Source organism: Dermacentor albipictus, chromosome 1, assembly GCF_038994185.2.
Source record: "Dermacentor albipictus isolate Rhodes 1998 colony chromosome 1, USDA_Dalb.pri_finalv2, whole genome shotgun sequence".
Classification (NCBI taxonomy): Eukaryota; Metazoa; Arthropoda; class Arachnida; order Ixodida; family Ixodidae; genus Dermacentor; species Dermacentor albipictus.
In genome coordinates, this window is record NC_091821.1 from 90,148,519 (window position 1) to 90,170,151 (window position 21,633).

Sequence of the window (21,633 nt, forward strand, 5' to 3'; positions counted from 1 at the left end):
TTTACGATTGTTTGTACTGCTTGAAAGGTAGGCTGATTTGCTCAGTTGCGCTGCAGGTGTAGTCCTAGGACCCTCATCCTGTCTATGTGGGGTATACGGTACCCTTCAACTGGTGCCCTTCAACTGTGACGTTAATATTTCGGGGCGACATCCTGAAGTGTCTTGTGGGGGGCACAAGGAGAAGCTGTGATTTGGTGGGGGACCACCTGAGATACAAGTCTTGACCTACTTGTTCGACATGGTCAATTACTGCTTGGAGGGTGTCTTGGATGTGCCTGTCAGAACGTCCGGTCATCCGCAGCACAATATCGTCCGCGTACAGTGTGAATCAGAGGTCAGGAATCTTCTTGACAGTGAAAGCTAAAGGTTGCATAGCCAAATTGGAAAAGGGGGGGGGGGGGGGGGGGGAGGGGAGTACTGCCCCTTGGGCCGTGTCAGTGATTCCCGAAGTTATTTGAACAGATTGTTTGCTGCCTAATTGGAGCGTTGCAGTACACTTCGGGAGGAAGCTGCGTATATAGCGGTGGATTCTCTCTTTGCAGTTTATACGGCAAAGTTTGCATAGAATGGCCATGTGGGACACATTATTGAAGGCTCCTTTGAGGTCAAGGCCTAGCAACGCTTGTGTGTCACATGCGTCACTTGGTTCGATAATGTCTTCTTTGAGCCTTAGCATGACATCCTGACAAGAGAGTTGTGAAAGCCAGCATTTTCGAAGGAAACAAGTGATTATGTTCGATGTACTTGGAGAGGCGTAAGTGGATTACGTGCTCCAAGATCTTCCCTATGCATGAGGTGAGCGAGATTGGACAGAAGTTATCAATGTGAATTGGCTTATTTGGCTTGGGAATGAAGATTGCATGCCTTGGATGCTTTCCAATGTTGGGATATCTCGCCCTCTTCGAGACAGTGGTTGTAATACTCGGTGAGTTTGTGTAGTATGGATTGCTCATCGAAGTTGCAAAGCGTCTTATTGGTCACAGAGTCTGGGCCTGGTGCTGTGGTGGTTCGTACTTGGTTGAGGGCATGCCAAACATCTGCTTCTATGATGGGGCTGCAAAGCTCTTCATTGGTTTCACCAGCATACTCGGGCATGGGGATTTGCGTAGGAGGGGGCATATGTTTGGATGCCAGGCTGCTGAACATAGTTGGCAGGTACGCTGCTTGTTCATGTAGCAGTTTATTGATCTGCTGGTTATTGTGCGTCCTAGACTTGGTGGGGTCGAGCAGGTGCCAGAGCAATTGCCAGGTCTTTTTAGTGCTAAGATGACCATACGCTTCTTCACAAACCTGAGTCCATTGCTTTGCTGCCAATTTGATAGCGTATTGTTGGATCTGAGAGTCCAATTTGGTGACCCTGATTTGGAGTTTGTGATTGTAACTTGCTTTTAGCCATTTCCTGAGTAAAGCTTGCTTCGCTTCCCACATGTGTAGGCGCTTGGAATCAATTGTAGCCAAGGGTGTGTCTAGCGGGAGAGTGGTGGTATGGGCCTCTACGTCTGCCTGTAAGGCGCTCGCCCATTTCTCTATGTGGGTAATGACTTAATTAATGTTGAAGCGAGATTTTCTTAATTCTGTCCAATTGGTAAGCCTTAGTCGTTTCATGGCTAGCGGTCTGTGCTTAAAATCTACACAGAGTTCGAGGATGTAATGGCCGCTTCCTAACTTTTTTAGGTTTTTGCCACGTCACTTCCTAGCCAGGTAGGAAGAGTAAAGCCATTGTAAGTGGTGAAACCTTGATTCTGTATGTGCTGCCACAGAGCTCTTAGGGGTGGATGCGGAATGGCCCCACATTTGATGGGGGGCATTGAAGTCGTCCATTACGACTAGCAGCTGTTTATTGGCGTTAGCTTTGGCTTGACCAAGCACGTGCTCAAAGCGGTGTTGTCGAGCATTAGGAGGGCCAGAAACATTCAACACGTATAGAGTGGTTGTTTGTGGCTTTGAGGTAGAATTTTGTTGATGGTGGCTGTCAGTACTGCTGAATGTGTCCCATTTAACAGAAAGATGTCATCTTGCAAGTACTGCAGTGTTGGGCCTGTCTGTGTGAGGGTCTTGAAATGGTTGTATCCAGGCAGAGTGACTTTCCTGTGTGTTTCCTGCAAGGCTGTAATGTCAGGGATCTCGTAGAAATAGTGTTAGACAAGCGTGCTTATTGCAGAACCCCTTGCAGTTCCACTGCCAGATGACCAGACTACAGGCTGGCTTCATCATTATTGTCATTATGAAGGATGGGAACTTGTGATATCGCCGAGTGTCTTCCCCAGCTGTCAATTAGCTCTTGGAATCTGCAGGACTGTGCAGATGTCTCACAAATAAATGCATCAAGCTTGCTTTGTGGCCGATTTTCAAGGGCAAGAAGTTTATTTTCCAGGGTGTTCATGCGGTCACAGAGGACAAATATGGCATTTTCAGCAGTGTTGTCGATGTCTGTTATTTCGGCATTCTTCCTTTTGGCTGGTGGGGGCTGCATGTGTGTTGAAGGTGGCCTTGGAGTTGCTGCTTCAGTCATAGTGGATGCAACAGTGTCCATTTGTTCTCTCTGAGGGCGTGTGAGTGTGGCTGCAAGCGTTTGTGGCAGTGGGTTGGAAGTAGCAGCAGGAGTGTCATTGATTTCGATGGGGGGATAGAGCATTGCTTTGAGCTGTTTGAGTTCATTTTTAGGCATTTCGTTCTGATTAAGCAAGTACTTGATGAGAGAGCTATCAGCATCTTGTGAGGAGCTGCTATTTGCTGTGCTGTGCTGCATTTTGGACAGAGACATATGGTCACATTGGGGCCAACGTCTTGGCGATAGCCAAGCTGTCAGCACTTAGTACATTCCTCCACTTTTTGTTGATAAGGTTGGCAGTGGAGGTCTGTGTGGAGATAATCAAGGTAGAAGGGGACCTTTAAGCCTTCGAAAGTGACCAGGATGGAGTCCGTAAAGCCCATTGTTCAAGCAGCTAGAATGTTGATTTCTGGATTGGACTCTCAGAGGTTAGCCAACACGTTCCCTTCTACCAAGGATGCTGGCAGCTTGATGATAACCCTACACAAATTTTTAGGGTCTGCCACATGCATGGAGACACCGTAGCTCTTGCCCATGATGGTGAGGGTAGTGATCCTTAAATAGCGATCAGCCTTGTCCATGCAAGAAGTTCTTATGATGATTGTGTTGTTAATCTCGTTGGCCTGGACTTGATCCAGCAATGTTGCAGCCACGGAGAGGCCAGTGGACTTGATGACGATGTCGCGGTGAGAGACTGTATGTATGTTGGCGCAGTTGATGCCACTGTGCACACGAAGAAGGATTTAGTATTCAGCGGCTGTGAGTAGAGGAGGACGAGGCAGAATTTGGCGCACTTGCAGTCGAGTTTTAAGGGTGCTTGGTGAAGTGGGCGAAGGCTTCTTGGTGTCGGAGTAAACGAATTTATTGCGCCAATCAAAGATCTCTTCCAGGGTCATGTCCATGACGCCGACCTGACTCATGGCTGCAGCTGTTACCGCTGACGCACACTGCCGGCATTGCGCAGCAGGGGCGCACGCTTTCACTCACACACACAGTGTACAGCACGCGAGGATGATGTTATCACGAGACGAACCTGGTACACTCGTATGGCAAACGAAACCTGAAGCAACTACCGGAGGAAGTCAACCCAGCGCGCCTCTGCCTACTTTCCTCCTCTGCCACGGTTGCCTCGTTTCTCTTTCACCACTTCGCTCAACGTCATCTAGACTTTCCTCTAGGTTGCGTTGCTTTACCACATGCTCAGCACTATCCTTCATACTTTTGCTAGCTCGGAGCCTGCACTGATGACCTGTGAGGCAGCAGATGCCTGCTTTAACTCCCTAGTGAACTTTTTTTCAGCAACACGAAGGCACGGAAGGATTTTTAAGGTCATTAGATGAGATGACATCGTTTGTGACGGCTCACTGATTTGTACAGAGGCACCAAACATCCATCACGGCCTGGATGAAACCAATCAAGAGTACCACTTGAAAACAGTTTTCTATAAATAAGTTCAGCTTCAGCTAAATAAATGCTTTTTATGTCATTTTTCTCTCGTTTTAAGTCTTTGTCTTTTAACGTATTGAAGTAAGATATTTGGATGCACCTGATCTTTTTCCAATTAATCCTCTGATAAGATGAAGAAATTTTTATGGTACTTTTGAGTTTGTCGTAGAGTCTACTGTGATGTCACAACACCATTTCAATTTAACAAAGTTTTCACAAGCATGTACTTAAAGCCTGTATGGATAGTAAATCTAGTAAAACACTATAAAAATGTTAATTGCAGTAATAGTCAAATAAGTATTAGTAATAGTAAGTAATAGTAATAGTAACTAATAGTGAAATACTATAAAAAGTTGATTATGAGCGTCCTTCCGCATTAAAAGTTCTAGTGGCAAAAGTGCCGATGAAGCGCACGCACTGGGACGAAGTATGCAGGGAACAGCGCTGTGCCCTTTCGTGCGTTACAACTTGCAGAGGCTGTGATGCGTGCGGCAGCTCTGAGCACTCGTAGGAACACGAGAGCCGACTATTCCTTCAGCACAAGGTGGGTGGGGAAATGGCGATCGCGGAGTAGCCTTATTAAGCACTCGCTAGAGGGGGGAAGGGGCAGGGGCCCACACATCTATCTGCACTCTTCCCCTAGCACCCACATCTCGCCTTTATTCTTGCTGTAACTGCGCATGGCTATTCATATGCAGGCCATGTGCCTTATCTTGGAGGTAATCTTTGACAAGCACAAAGGCCGAGCCAAGATGTTTGGTGCCTTCATGCGCATTTTGTTTGGTGACAAGCGACGTAATGGAGATAGCTGTTGCGTTCACTCGTCGCCTGCTAGTTGTACGTACCCCACACAAGCGACGACTTTGAACGATGTCTCCCCGATGTTGTTGGTATGAGGGCAGCAGAAACGTGCCGAAACTGGCGTGACGTGTGCTTTATTATTTTAAGCTGATGTGTTTTACTGTAAAGAGCAGCATGACATATTTCTGAGGGTCTTGTAGTAGGTTCTTATCCTTGCACATCCAAAAATTTTGTAATTTGCTTGTTCCGGGTGACAATCGGTAGTACATTACTGATGTACATTCAGTTCTGGTTTTATGCTATTGGCTAGTCGCTCATAGCACTTCCAGCTGATGAGTGACGAATTCTAGATTTCTAGAACTGAGCGATTGAGCGACAAGAACGAGCGATCTGTTTGCGCAACGGCCCGTTTCGTCACTGGTCGCCGTCGTGCATAAAATCGCTCTCATGGGGTTTGGGCTTCAGTTCAGTTCACGTTGAAGCGAGAGACAGCACGAAGGTCAATTCGCTCTCTGCTGCTTCCGCGCTTTCTCACTCCAGCGTTCTGACAGCGTGTGTGCGTAGTCATTGAATGAGATGTGTTCATGTTTGCTTGTGCACACGATACCATGATTGTTAATTTAGTTAGTATGCAAATGTTTACAAGTTTACACGGCCGATAAAACTACTATGCTTACTTCGTATAGCTGTCTGCTAATTTGCTATCGCTATCGTTGCTTTGCCTTTCACCAAACTGCGACTTTTTCTTTTCTCTCAGAATCAATATCTGTATCTTTTTGCACTTTTGTTTTTAATTTGAGGGTGCCATCTAATGACTGCTGCGGGTGATAAGCACAGTAAGCCATGGTGTCCAAGGTTTACGGTGCTGCGCAGTGTGCTAATCTCGGGTGCCATGAGATACACTGATGCATTGATCTTGGCACAATCAGCACCATGTGCGCTGGCACTCATAACTACACTATTATGTCCCGACCTTCTTGCAATTTGTTTATAAGCGATTACTGATAATGTACTGTCCACCAGAAGTGCTCTGGGAATTTGTGAAATTAGCAATTTAACAAAATTTTCCGCTGCAAGTACAACTTCATTATATCAAGATTCAACTGTACTTAGATACTGTTTGGAATGATAGTTTCATTTTTGTGGTCACCTTTGTTCAGTGAAACCTACTTTGATTCACTGCATTTGAGAGCTCCTATGCCTAACTTCAGCTTTTCTTCCCTCTCGTCTCTTCTTGTTTCTTTAAAGATGGAGTCTTCTGCTTCAGGCCGTAGATTTGTCACCAACAGGACGCTCAGAAACAAGCCTGCGTGCTATGGACGTCGTGCTGCGAATGACCTCGCGACGCTGCTCTCAGGTGTCCAGCACCGTTGCTGCCATTGTGTCGCATCTGCCACCGCAAGTGGACAGCACCCTTGATTTCTGGAATGCAATGGCAGTGAATGTCTGCAACTGGAGAAATGACTTTGCCAATGACAGCCTTCCATCAGAGAGCTACATTGCAGCTGTGCAAGTTGCTCATTTCTCCCCTTTGTCAGCAAACTCCACATTCCTGATCAACTCCAGCTTGAAGCGCATACTTCAATGCATTGTGCGCTTTGCTCAAGACGTCTACAGCTGGTCTGCGGAAGACAAATTTTCTAATGACCTTTTGCGGGCAATGCTGCCGCTGCTGCTAGATGCTACCACAGAGTCACAGACAGACTTTGTAATGCTGGCTCTTGAAGGCATCATTGGGTCATCGGATACAGAAGAGTTTGCACAACATGTTTATGAAGAAATGCTGGCAAACTGTTATGAGCTGGTTATCAATTATTCTCATAAGGAAAGTGAACTCAATGAATTAGTGTTTCATGAGTGCCTAAAGTTTATGGAAAGCCTCTTGGACAAGCAGCCTGGCAAAAAGGCCCTGGAGAAATTTTTCTGTGATAAAGACATCTGGAATATTTTCTTGTCTGCAGCAGAAGGAAACCTCAGTCCTGCATATGGAACTCGCGTCCTCAAGTTCTTTAGCAAGCTCTTCACGCAAATTGATAAGAATCCAGGAGACCCAAGCCTGGAAAAGTTAAATGCAACTCTCTCAAGAATGAACCGGTTGAGTGAACTAGATTTGAAATCTCTCCAGAATTGGCTGAGCAAAGTTGTAACTGGTTCCAAAGGAGCAAACATCAGTGAGGATAGCAGTCCTGTTCAAGAAAATCGGCTTCTGCTTCAGAACCTGACAACTTATATTGTCAAAGAAAACAACAAGGTGTCAACTCAAGTGGCTGGATCTTTCTTAACTGCACTGGTTGAGATTGGAACCCAGCTTTTGTCTCCAGCATCCGAAGGCATTGGCTTCTCTGACCTCATGGTTGTCATGTCCACTTTGGCTAGTGCAGGTTCTGGTTGTGGCCATCTGCAGCTTTTCAAGGCAACAACGGAGTGGCTTGAGACCTGCAAGAAGTATTTGTCCCAGAAGGATGTGCTTGAGAAACTGGAGGACAATGTCAGTAGTGGGAAGCACCAGGTCATTATGAACTCTGCTTGCTATTTATTGTCGTATGTAGCTGACTTAGTGGGCTCTCTCAAGCTTCTGGCTGAGAGACCGCTCATTGTTGGCCGCTGTGGAGCTGCCAGCCCACTACTGGATGGTGATGCACAACACCCAGAACCTGACTCAGATTGGGCTGACGAGCTAGGCCCCGAAGATGATGAATCTGGTGGTGAGGATTCCGATGAAGACTCTCTTTGCAACAAGCTGTGCACCTTCACCATGACCCAGAAGGAATTCATGAATCAGCACTGGTACCACTGCCACACATGCCGCATGGTGGATGGTGTAGGTGTCTGCACCATCTGTGCTAAGGTGTGCCACAAGGACCATGATGTGACATATGCGAAGTTTGGCTCCTTTTTCTGTGACTGTGGTGCCAAAGAAGATGGCAGCTGCCATGCTCTAGTCAAACGCAACCCACAGATATCATCAGATACGGGCCCTGTGTGTGCATCCACTACAGCAGCATTTTCACTTCCATCAGAGAATGTACTGCCCAGCTCAATACGTCGTAGGGCCTCATCACCAGCCCACGGCCCTGGCTCTGGAGCTGGTTCAAGTGCTGCTGATGCGCGCACACCTGTGGCTACATCAGGAGACTCTAAAAAGGCTACTGAAGAGACTCTGAAACACCGGCAGCAGCTGGCAAAGAAGTTAGAGGTAAGATGCATTAAAGCATAGAAGATCCTTCTGTATTATGACATTGCAGAGCATTGTTATATATCTTATATGGTGTACTGGCTCTGATTCTTTATACTGAACCTTCACTTATCTAGTGTTGGTGTTATAGTGCACACTGTTATAGTGTGCATACAGTGTTTTAGTTTAACCTGCCTTCGTTGATTAGTGGCTATGGTGTTGGACTGCTAAACACAAGGTCGCGGGATCGAATCCCAGCCATGGCAGCCACTTTTCGATGGGGACAAAATGCAAAAACACCTGTGTACTTAGATTTAGGTGCACACTAAAGAACCCCAGCTGGTCCAAATTTCCAGTCTCCCACTACGCCGTGCCTCGTAATAAGAAAGTGCTTTTGGCTTGTAAAACCCCATAATTTAATTTCTTTTAAAGTGTTTTAGTTTAGTGGAGCTAAACAAGACAGTTAAGCCTGTCTTTGCACATGCTTTATAATAAAAAAAAATTATTGCTTCTATAACAATCGAATTATTTTAAATAAGCCTGCTGAAATTTGTTTCTTTCTAGGCATTTCGAGGAGCCCTTGTTGAGCACATTGTAAGTCTTCTTATCCCATATTTATATCCATTTTGTTTACACTAGTTCTCTGTGAAAGTTGTTTGTAAAAGAAAATAGTACATTAGTCGGATGAGAAATTTCAGTGCCAACACTATAGGTTTAGTGCTGGACAAGCCTCTGATAAGTTTTCTTGCATATAATAATTGTTTGCACTTGAATGCAGCTGAATTTAATAGTATATATTTGGAGGAATATTATATATATACATATGAAAAATGGTTCATCGCACACAGTTTTGCTAAATTCACATTGCACTTCTCAGAAATGAGCAAGGCACATGCCTTAACACAAAAAAAATATAGGCTGGTGCTCTTATTGGTATTACTATATTACAGTTGTAGCTTGCTAACACAGAAAAAAAAAGAAAGAGGCCAATTTTTGCAGACTAGTTTGTGGTGTAAGAAAACTGCGTGCTATAGCAAATATGTTCCCCCCGGGCCTCTTCTCGATCAGCCAATGCGCGATTGTGATAACCACAGTAACCACAGCGATAACCACCACCACTGTGTCTGCGTGTGGCCATCGACATTTACGGTTCAGCATGTTATCTTTTTAATCTCAAAGTCCATCGCTACTGATGAACTCGTGATGATACCGCAGTAATGATATGTAGACAAGGTTTTTTTGTATTTATTTATTATTATTATTATTATTTTATGCCGCTCTGAATACCATCCATATGCCATCCAGCTACCACAGGCATTGGCTCTGTACTCTATCTCACAAGTAACTTGCAGCCCTGCCAAAGGTTTGAGGGGTACATGGGCAATATCCTTCTGTAGCAGAATATAGTTTTGGGCATAACTTTCTTATTATTGGCGACAATAGAGAGTTTTATTTTTGTTGGTGCATGAAACATTACCGCAATACATGGCATGTTAGGCCCTTTCTGCATGCACATCATATGCTGTGAATTACTGTAGCAGTTACCGCTGGTAACCGTAATAGCTACCTAACCAAGATTTTGTAGCAATATGGCAGTGCCCATGCAGCTAAGACTGCCTGCTATGATCCAACTTCAAGCTTGTTACTGTACCTCTGCCCTGACAGCAAAAAATGATTCGTAAAATCTTAGTCTCATCTCACACTAAGGGCAAAGCATTAGCTATGTTTTGTCACTATTACTGAGATCAGCTGTTTTTTTTTTTTTTTTGATGCTGCTAAATCTACAGAGGCTGCTAAACTCAAAATAAACACCAAGCATACGATGAGGCACAAGTGAACATTTATGAGAGCACCCACCCTTACTAATGGCTAAGGAGGCTGTAAAGAACTGCTGAGAAGCATGCTGGTGAAGCAAAGCCCCGCTGTCACATTAATGTAAAGCAGCTTATGGTGACAACACCAGGACATTTGTTGCGCCAATCCACTAACCATGGAGCATGTATCAACAGGATGGCAAGCAGACTCAAAGCAGACAATGTGGCATGGATGAACACATCTTCAGGGACATTCTACCTTCTTATTGACTAAGGGACCTGCTGCTGCCACAGTGCTGCAAGGAACTACACTGAGATAAAGTATATTAACTGTGCGCCATAAACGGTGGCTTGATGCAATTGAAATGTCAGGGGTACAAAAGTCTTTTAATTTTGAATGCAAATGGTTGCAAGTCACCAGCATTGTGGAGGGGTCTTCAATATACCGATTGCAATGCTAAGCCTAAATGCCCATGTTGCCCTGTGTGCAGCGATACTCTGCGCACACATCAAAATGCATGTTGCATGATTTTATTTCAGCGAAGATAGAAACCTAAACCACGCCGTGCTGTCACATACTTGCCTCAATAGCAAAACCACCGGTGGATGTTACAATATGCCATGCTATCGACAACAAGAGTTGACTAGTGTTGTGCCACGCTGCGTGCCTATCGTCAGAGGCAACGGGCGGCCGCTCCCCCCTCATTCTTCTGAAGTGGTCGCCCTTGTGCTTGGCTTCAAACGTCCATTGACGACCTTCAAAGTTTAAAAAGAAGCTGCCACGCCTTTTTCTTGGGTTAAACTGAGGAGCCCCGGGGCACAGAGCACCACAACGAATCCACTGACAGCCTTCAGAATTCCACAGAACTGGTTACCCCTTGCCATAGAGACTGGTGGTAGTATTGTTAAGAATGGCCAGCTGAAGTGCAAGTTTTGCCAGCCACTTGCGACAAGGGCGGCAACTTTCCTTGGCGTTACGCTCTAGCCTCGTTGCCGTTGTGACTGAATGAGTTCGATGAAACAGACTTTGTGCTGCAACACAACACCGCCTACCCGGGTTGGCCGCGAGTGCGGGAGATGCTGCGGGAATGTCGTGTGCGGCTCCTTTCCACGCGTCGTCCGAGACGCAAGACAAAGGGGCACCCGGCCGCGCTGCGTGGGTCAGCCCCGAGTTATTCGAAGTCCGTATGACGTTGGTTCCGGACCGTGAACCTGTGTGTGTGTTTGTATGTGCGTAAGCCATCCCAGGTAGAGGAGGCTTGTTTACAATGACTGGACGAACGTTTCCGTCTCCTTGGAATCAAGGGTGGACCGAGTGTTTATAAACCGCTGTTGTGCAGATGCTCGACACTCTCTCAAGCAGTCGTGTTAGCTGACGTACTTTTCTCTCGCACTCATGCTAGACTGATGAACTGCATGTAAATACTGTAAGTAAATCCATATTCCTCGTTCTCGATGAGAAGCAGTCCTTCCCTTCATCAACGTCCTCAGCGTGGATAAGTTGGACGACAGCATGGGCCAGCTACCTTCTAATTCATGCCGGACTCCAATCTTGACATCTGATTATGAGCAATGGGATTGAGCCCCCAATCCTGACAGTATGCAGCTTGGACTTCTCCCACGATGAAAGAGGAAGGTGATGTAGTTGGTGGCAGCACCGATCCTGCCTCATTTCTGCCAAAGGGATTTAAGGCGGAACTGGCCCATTGTTAGAGAGAGAGTCGCAGCCAGCTGCCCCGTCAGTCTGGTGCGCTCTTCAGCACCGCTACTTGTATGCTATTACCTGCCATATGTACATATTGTATAAAGCTTTTCGTCTCCTTTTCATCTACTCCAAGTGTCCGTCTCTCGTCTTTGACCCCGAGTCGCAATACTAGGCAGGCGCTGCTGAATTTGAAAGTGGACCTCAGCTTGCAAAACTTTTGAGTTGATTCCCGCTCATGCGTTTGACTGCCCTCATGAGTGTGAATGAAACGCGCTCAGCACAGACACCATGGGCCCGCAAATCAAACCATGATGAGTCTTGCGTGCCACTGCCGCATGGGTCTCTTGCATAGGCTACAGTAGTGTACATGTTGTGGAATGCCGTTAGTTGAACCCCTGTGTTCTGCAAAACCCAGTTTGGAAACCCTGTGGCTAGTGCCTGTGTCTGTGTGGCACACATTTCACCTATGGCAGGCAATCCTTTTTGGAGCAAAGGAAATTATATGGAGGAATGCTCACACAAAAGGGCAGTTGTTGTGAATGGGGCTTAGTTCACAATCAAACTCCTGTAAACCAGTATGTGCACTGTTATGCTGGTATTATGCTCGAAAACTGAACAAAAAACTTCTACAGAGTATTTCTGTAAAAACGACTGAAGTGGGGGCTATAGTTTTAATGTGTACCTGAGTCAATAGAGTGTTGAGTACCTCATGGCATATCCCCACTACACACATATCAAGTGTGATTACAGAATGGAAATGCAGAAACGCTTAAATTTAGGTGCATGTGAAATAACCCCAGGCGGTCAAAATTAATCGGGAGCCCCCCACCACAACATGCCCCATAATTATATAGTGGTTTTGGCTCGTAACAACTGTGCAGATGGGTTTGCGCAAGGTTCGCCCTACGAGCGACGGTCAGGAAAGGACATGACTTTCCTCCACTCCGAAAACTTACCAAAGTGCTTCAGTAGAAGTCATCAACTCTCCAACATGGTGCAGAGAAGGCTCCAGTGTCAGATCGCCAACAAACACGGATTTATTAACCCAAGATACACTACAGTGCGACAGTCACGGCGTTTACGTGCCCGCTGCACTAGGGCTAACTAGGTAGCGGTCCACCAAGTGTGAGAACGAGAAGTCAAGGGAGCAAAGGTCCTGCGTAACAAACTTGTTACAGGCATGTGTGCATCTACCGCGGCGATGAAGGCATGAAGCACTCAGTGGAAGAGAGCTTGGGTAGAGAGGGCGCCAGAGGGCCACCACTTGGAAGGCCAATTAGGGCATGCCTCAGACGTTTCCTTCTTGCGCGGTAACGGAGATATTGAGCTAAGCACGACGCGCGAGCTGAGGGATAAGGCGCAGGAAGGCACGTCGATATCCACAACACCTACCCCCCCCCCCCCAATTAGCACCACAATTTCTTGTAACTGAGGGACTATGACAAATTGGTAGCCACTGATATGTGTGTCATGCAGGGAAAACAAATGTCAGAAAACATAAACCAAATGTTCCCACATTTAGTGGCTGCTTCATTAACACCACATGTCTTCTGCCCACTTTCAATAACTTGCATATGTTATTACGTTTGTGCTGTAAAATAGTAATTAAAAATACATTTAATTCTAGAGTGCTGTCTTCAGATTGAGGCTGAGTGGACACGTCTAAGGGGCATTTCTTCCTTCTTCTTCTTTATTTTTAGTATAGAAAGTATGTCTACAAGTGTGTAATTGTTCTGCATGATACTCGCCACTCTGGCTCAGTGGCTGTGGCTATTAAGCTACAGTTTTATATGATAAATGCTCAGACTTTAGGTGTTATGGTAATTTGCTAAAAACAGCCGTTGGCAGATGATACTGGTAGTTTTTCCTCCCCCAGAAATTCGTGTTACAGAATTGAAAATTTGTTCCTTACTCTCTCATCAAAATTAAAAGGGCATCCTGGACATCAAATTTTATGATTTGGCAGTCAAAATCACTTGCATGTCGCAATAACCACGCTTCTTGGTAGACTTTCATAATACATGGTGCCATCTCTGGAAAGGTTACAAATTTCATGATACACTTGACAGCCAAGTGCATTAGACATATGCAGTTACTTGCCTGAATACATACAGTATTTGTTTTTCACAATATCTCTTGATTGATATCTTTGATCACATATTAGATCCATACACCTACAAAACAAGCATTCAATGGTATTTTATATTTAGTACCTAGTCAAGTCAGAACTATTTGTACTCTTGTGTACTCTTGTGAACATGTCACATGTATCTGCAAGATCTAATGTGTGTGTGTGTCGGTTTACAATGGCTTGCTGGTTTTACAGATTTCATAACTGTCATTTACTCTCAAGTCGCACATTCTCATGGAGTCTTCAACTCTTTGTTAGCTTAATTGGTGCCCACTAATGGCTGGTAGGCAATAATTTCCATTGAACTATTGCTAACAAATTTGACTGCTTGTAGCAGTGATATCCTCCACAACACAGTGGCAGTGTGAAGACTAAGACAGGCATCTATGTCTAATGAATGTGCTTCAAGTGTTCGTGTAATATACATAATTTAATATAACAAGGTCTTGCCTGATCATGTTGAGTTTCATCTCTTGTAAAATTGAACTTTTTTTTTTCTTCATATCTTTGAGTTGCAGCAGTATCTCAGCAAAGAAAATGGTCTTTTTAAGGTTTCTACAAACCTGGTTGGCACTGTTCTGGAGTTGATCCAGTTTCTCATGCCTGCCATTGTGGAGACATACAACCGAAACTCGCCCATTGGCAGCTCAACCCGAGCACAGAAGGCACTTGCTGAGCTCCACACACAAGAAAAGCTGTTCGAACACATTGACCAGCTTATGGTAAGGCTTATTTGCAGTTTTCTGTTTTTCTGTTCTGTTTGCAATGATGGAACTGTTCCTACATTTGCTCCAAACTGCTACAAAGATTATCTCTACATGCTACTATAAAAGCCTCCTTTGGCAATGATTGCACCATGTCTGCTCCAGAAACTCCTGCTGGAAGCCTGGCAGTAATGATTTGAAAACAAAACCAGAGCTTGCACTTCAGCTGCTTGGTTTGTAGGCTATGTGGGGCAGCACATTAGTATTTTCGGTTATTAATCTGCCTTCACATATTGAGTCACGAGAACTTCCTAAGTGGTTTGCATTGTCTCCAGCCTTGCAAGTGTGGTGGCATTACTAAGCCACTTAACTGCTCGGAGCAGTATAGGTTACCCACGAGCAACAGCAGTGACTAAAAGTGAAGGCGTCAGTACGGAGTGCAAAGTGGGAACGAAGCTATGGTGATTCTGATGTACCTGGAAAAATTGCAAATGAGGAAAATCTCTCGAATTAAATTCAAATCAGTAGAAAGGATGCTTTACTATGTTGAATTCCTAATTTCTGAAGGGATGAGGGCAAAATGATTCTCCAACATTAGGAAGTGTGAGGCTGTCCGAAGGCCAGAAGGGGCTCTCAGAACGATTTGCAAGCCTGGAGTCTCTCCAAATTAATCAATCAAACTATCTACTAATATTGCGTGCAAAGTGAGATTCCACTTTCTGTACATTATTCATAATTTCATTATTGCCAGTCTTGTAAACAGCTTGCCATATAGTACATTTTATACCTTTGTAACTCATCACATGCTGTCTTTAATTAAACTTATTTTATAATTCCTTCTAAATGTAAGTGTATGCAATTCTTATGCTCGAAAAGCTTTTTAACTCTTTGTTGCATGCTATCCACTACAGTGGATGAATTTTGGAGAAAGTTTAGCGCTTCTGAGAAGCTCTCGTGCTTTTTATAACTGCCCTGGAAGGTGCCACCAACCACCGTTTTTCCCCAACACAGCTTCAAAAATAATGTTGTGTTGTCCCGGCACGTAGTTCACGCCCGTCCTCTCACTTTTGTTTAAAACATATAATTGTCTACACGGGATAGAAAAAGCCTTCAGAGGCAAGACATGCCAATATTGGAGCTCAGTGAAGTCATGTTTTTTTCTGTGGAGCACAACAACGCGTGCGTGGGCACATTTTTGCAGCAGTGTAGATCTCTCTTTTGACTTTGAATGTTTTTGATATTTGCCTCTTATTTTTATGTAATAACCTTTTGTTCATTATTTTATCTAGCAAGCCCATAGGAAGAAACATTCAGATAAGTTACCAGCAGATTCCGCCGCAGAAAACTGAAGGCCACCTGTCAAAGCAAGTTTAGTTGCCACCGCATGTGTTATGGCAACGTCAGTAATTCTTCACATCAGAAATAATGTGTAGCACAAGTATGTAAAATGTTGTTTGAGTATTGAAAAGCAACATATAATTGCTCAAAATGCAAGATATCAGCCAGAAAGGGGGAGTGGGCAGGGGCACACCGGGCACGTGTTCCCTCTCCTCCCCATCCTCACTCCTGAATTTCTGCACATCGGGATAAGTGGCATAAAGCAACATTTGACACTTGCCTGCCCAGCCACCACCTCTCCACAAAATAAATTCCTGGCTATACCACTGCAAAGTATACTTTTGCAATACCAGCAAAAGTGACTGTTTTTTCATATTCCATAATGCAGAGTAACATGGCTCCATCCAAACATTTGTATTCAAGTTTGCTTGTTAATGTGGTGGCGGGAACTTCACCTGTTGGAGCAAACGAAAACAGTCAGCACCTACACTGACTGAAGGGAGCTGTGGAGAGCATAAAAGAAAATTTTCTTCACATTTTCTGTATGCATGTTTATAGAAAACTAAAAGTAATTACAGTTAGCATGTGTAATTTTTCTTCATGCAACAAAGGGTTAAAATGATTTAGGTGTTGCAGAACTTGCATGGTATTATTTTTGCATCATTTACTTAACCAAAATACATGCTACAAAAATACATTTCTTCTTCTATGAGAAGCCTTTGACTGTTCCATGCAATACTTCACACTTCTGCTTTCTGGCTGTGGTTTAGGCTAGACCTCTCTACTGCGCTTTCTCAAGTTCTGCTTGTGTTGCCTTGGAAATAGCTTGTACAAGACAAATTGAATATTTAGGAGGTCTGTAGGCAGAACATATTGGCTCCAGATGAGTCTTTAGCATTAGTGCTGTAAATTTATGTAGGAATGAGGAATTGTTAGGTATTGTAATTTCAAACAGGTATTGCAGTTCTTATATTTTGCATGAGCAACTCGTCTAGCATTTTTATTTCACTCTAGGTGCCAACTCTGGGCTCTCAAGAAGGTGCCTTTGAAAATGTGCGGATGAACTTCTCCGGGGAGCAAGGACAGACCATAAGACAGCTACTGAGTGCTCACATGATTCGGCGAGTAGCCATGTGCTGCCTGGCATCGCCCCAAGGAAAGCGCCAGCACTTGGCCGTCAGCCATGAAAAGGGAAAGGTTGGTTTTTTAGTTTCGCTATTTATTTTTTCTTGATGACCACTGTGTTTCGACTCCCCTCTCACCATTCTGTTAAAAAGCTTTACACTGATATAAGAGCAATACTATGAAAGAGCCTTTAATATCTTAATGGCAGGTGGAACATTATAACCCAGGCTGTCCATCATGTTGGCAGCTGCAGTAATATTCCAACTTGTTACCTTATTTGCGGCATGGTACTCCAAATGGCTGTGACTGTGTGACTGTGTATGTAATAACTAGGGACCGGAACTTGGGCAAAATGCATGTTTCATGAGTCCTACCTTGTTTAAAAGTTTAATACTGTCGCCTTGGGTATTAATGAAAGCACTAGAAAACTCGCATGCTTGCTTTCTGATAAGAATGTTGTTATAGCCAAAAGTAAATTCCTTGTAATTTAACCATGACGCATCTTTTCTTGCATCATGCTGACACGTCCTCAGACTTCTTTTTTTTTTTCTTTTAATATTTTAGGAACGAGCTTATTCTGTAGTCTCTTTCACTCCAGTGAAGCTGGGCTAGCGGCTGAAGCTTTAGTGAAATAATAGTAGTTTTGTTGTTGCGAAACGTGTGAATATTTCTTTCACATATATATATCAACGGACTGTGGTCTGTTCCGGACCACCGTCAGTTGCACTTTGCTCCTCGAAAAGGCAGGACGTGTGTTGGGTGAGCTCCTGAACAACTTCACAATGTGTTGAATACGGTTTAGATTATGGATCTGGGACCTCAAAGAGACGTGACGTAAGGCTTATACATTTCTCTCACATTTACTGATGAATTGCCACTGAATTTTTAGGGCGCAGCTCTTAGCCACTCGTTCGTGCGGTGAGCATCAATGTCCTACCTTGTAACTGAGCGAACCAGCACAGCAAAAGATCAGAGCAAATGCGGAGCGCAGTGGCAGGTGAAAAAAGTGGTGAGAGTGAAGAGAGTGCAAGGAGGAAGGCGGAGGAGGAGGGTATGAAAAAAGCATGAGAGGTAAAGCGTAGTGCCGGGCATGGGGTATTGCGGCGTCAATGGCTACGAGATGGCACCAGAGTAGCACGCATCGCCTGTATGGAAACAAAGCGCTGCATGAGCGGAGGTTGTCTGCGGCAGCTGCTGTGAATCACGCTCACATGTTACCCACGTGCTTCCTGTCACAATCTCCCAATTAGCGAGGCATCGCACTTTACTTAGCTCTGTTTGCAATATGCCGCATGAGACAGGTTGTCAGCACCAGCCAACATATAGTGAAATGAAAACATGCATACAGCTGTTCTCAAATTTCGCATTGGGGAGTATCGTAATCATCGGTGAACTTTTCTGATAAAATTTGCTTTTCAGGTTGCCCGGTAATTGGGAAAATTTTGGGGGCCCCTTCCGTGTAAGAAAAATCTATTGGTGACGGTACTTGGTTGCATAAAAGGTGGAATTTCACTATAACAAATTTCTATGTAGTGAAGGAAATTGGGTACTTTACTGACTTCATTATGTTAAGGTTTAACTGTGCCACAAACACTTTGTGAGTGTAAAGGCTGTTAATAACTGCTGCACAGCATGCGAGCACTTTGTTGTGAGCAGGGCCCAAACGCCATTAAAGGGCCCCTGAAATGGTTCGGACAAATTTTGCAGACGCGTAGGGTACAGCTTAAGTAGAAGATTCGCACCATAATTTAAGTGAAGCGTTACGTATTAATGGAGCTACAAGCAATTACAAGTTACCCTCCTCCCTAGCCATGCTTTTCTTCCTCAACTCATTCGCCGAGCGATCAGGGCTAAGCTCCGCCTTCACTGGTTCAGCGTCACGATGCGACGTCACATCGTCCACTTCCGGTTGTTTTGGAGCCCACCCTCGCCCGCACTAAACGTCTCTGCTAGCGGCTTGGCCGTCAACTCCAAGCGAGAGCTGCCGAATCCGTGTGCGCTGCGAGCATTCTGTCGTAGCGCCGAACGTGTCTCGTCTACCGGTAATCACACACTGGCAGAAAGTTTCGACGGAACGGTGAAGGCATAATAAACTCAAGCTGAAGTTGCAGCGGTGGCGTAGCGGTAGAACACCCGCCTCACGTGCAAGAGGTCCGTGGTTCGAATCCCGGTGCCGGCAATTTTCCACCGGATTAAAAAAAAAAAAAATCCGCGTGTTGATAAAATTGCATAAGCAGACCTGGAGTGTGGCCTGATCCCGGTGACCAGAACCGGTAACGCACTCCCTCACCAGAGCAGGATTGGCCACCCTGGTGCAGTACTTGGCCACAACCTCCTATATGAACAACACAATCAAACCCCGGCCCTCAGTCCCCAGCAGCTGTGAAGCAACTGACCACGGCGGCGGTCAGGCCTGCGATGCAGTAGAGGGTGCTAAGAATCACTGGCTCCGGACAGGCCGCCATTGGAATATGAACCTGGCAACGTTTAACGTTAGAACGTTATCTAGTGAGGCGAGTCTAGCAGTGCTATTGGAGGAATTAGAGGGCAGTAAATGGGATATAATAGGGCTCAGTGAAGTTAGGAGGCCAAAAGAAGCATATACAGTGCTAAAAAGCGGGCACGTCCTGTGCTACCGGGGCTTAGCGGATAGAAGAGAACTAGGCGTCGGATTCCTGATTAATAAGAATATAGCTGGTAACATACAGGAATTTTATAGCATTAACGAGAGGGTGGCAGGTCTTGTTGTGCAACTTAATAAGAGGTACAAAATGAAGATTGTACAAGTCTACGCCCCTACATCCAGTCATGATGACCAGGAAGTCGAAAGCTTCTATGAAGACGTGGAATCGGCGATGGGTAGAGTGAAAACTAAATACACTATACTAATGGGCGACTTTAATGCCAAGGTAGGCAAGAAGCAGGCTGGAGACAATGCAGTAGGGGAATATGGCATAGGCACTAGGAATATCAGGGGAGAGTTATTAATAGAGTTTGCGGAACAGAATAGTATGAAGATAATGAATACCTTCTTCTGCAAGAGGGATAGCCGAAAGTGGACGTGGAGGAGCCCGAACGGCGAGAGTACAAATGAAATAGACTTCATACTTTGCGCTAACCCTGGCATCATACAAGATGTGGACGTGCTCGGCAAGGTGCGCTGCAGTGACCACAGGATGGTAAGAACTCGAATTAGCCTAGACCTGAGAAGGGAACGGAAGAAACTGGTACATAAGAAGCCGATCAATGAGTTAGCGGTAAGAGGGAAAATAGAGGAATTCCAGATCAGGCTACAGAACAGGTATTCCGCTTTAATTCAGGAAGAGGACCTTAGTGTTGAAGCAATGAACGACAATCTTGTGGGCATCATTAAGGAGTGTGCAATGGAAGTCAGTGGTAATTCCGCTAGGCAGGATACCAGTAAACTATCGCAGGAGACGAAAGATCTGATCAGGAAACGCCAATGTATGAAAGCCTCTAACCCTACAGCTAAAATAGAACTGGCAGAACTTTCGAAGTTAATCAACAAGCGTAAGACAGCTGACATAAGGAAGTATAATATGGATAGAATTGAACATGCTCTCAGGAACGGAGGAAGCCTAAAAACAGTGAAGAAGAAACTAGTAATTGGCAAGAATCAGACCTATGTCGTTAAGAGACAAAGCCAGCAATATCATTACTAACATGGATGAGATAGTTCAAGTGGCTGAGGAGTTCTATAGAAATTTATACAGTACCAGTGGCACCCACAGCGATAATGGAAGAGAAAATAGTCTAGAGGAATTCGAAATCCCACAGGTAATGCCGGAAGAAGTAAAGAAAGCCTTGGGAGATATGCAAAGGGGGAAGGCAGCTGGGGAGGATCAGGTAACAGCAGATTTGTTGAAGGATGGCGGGCAGATTGTTCTAGAGAAACTGGCCACCCTGTATACGCAATGCCTCATGACGTCGAGCGTACCGGAATCTTCGAAAAATGCTAACATAATCCTAATCCATAAGAAAGGGGACGCCAAAGACTTGAAAAATTATAGACCGATCAGCTTACTGTCCGTTGCCTACAAACTATTTACTAAGGTAATCGCAAATAGAATCAGGAACACCTTAGACTTCTGTCAAGCAAAGGACCAGGCAGGATTCCGTAAAGGCTACTCAACAATAGATCATATTCACACTATCAATCAGGTGATAGAGAAATGTGCAGAATATAACCAATCCTTATATATAGCTTTCATTGATTACGAGAAAGCGTTTGATTCTGTCGAAACCTCAGCAGTCATGAAGGCATTACGGAACCAGGGTGTAGATGAGCCGTATGTAAAAATACTGGAAGATATCTATAGCGGCTCCACAGCCACCGTAGTCCTCCACAAAGAAAGCAACAAAATCCCAATAAAGAAAGACGTCAGACAGGGAGATACGATCTCTCCAATGCTATTCACAGCATGTTTACAGGAGGTATTCAGAGACCTGGATTGGGAAGAATTGGGGATAAAAGTTAATGGAAAATACCTTAGTAACTTACGATTCGCTGGTGATATTGCCTTGCTTAGTAACTCAGGGGACCAATTGCAATGCATGCTCAATGACCTGGAAAGGCAAAGCAGTAGAGTGGGTCTAAAAATTAATCTGCAGAAAACTAAAGTAATGTTTAACAGTCTCGGAAGAGAACAGCAATTTACAATTGGTAGCGAGGCACTGGAAGTGGTAAGGGAATACATCTACTTAGGGCAGGTAGTGACGGCGGATCCGGATCATGAGACGGAAATAATCAGAAGAATAAGAATGGGCTGGGGTGCGTTTGGCAGGCATTCTCAGATCATGAACAGCAGGTTGCCATTGTCCC

At 44.8% G+C, this 21,633-nt stretch overlaps 1 protein-coding gene across 6 annotated transcripts in view; it reads left to right on the top strand.

The window, feature by feature from the left end:
* poe (E3 ubiquitin-protein ligase-like protein poe) overlaps nucleotides 1-21,633 on the top strand; it is a 549,262-nt gene that overhangs the window by 241,948 nt on the left and 285,681 nt on the right. For all 6 annotated transcript variants that reach the window (XM_065455076.2, XM_065455078.2, XM_065455079.2 and 3 more), the window contains 4 exons: nucleotides 6,047-7,994; nucleotides 8,538-8,567; nucleotides 14,175-14,345; nucleotides 16,680-16,862. In XM_065455076.2, coding sequence (XP_065311148.1) covers nucleotides 6,047-7,994; nucleotides 8,538-8,567; nucleotides 14,175-14,345; nucleotides 16,680-16,862 — 2,332 coding nt within the window. The remainder of the gene's footprint in view (nucleotides 1-6,046; nucleotides 7,995-8,537; nucleotides 8,568-14,174; nucleotides 14,346-16,679; nucleotides 16,863-21,633) is intronic.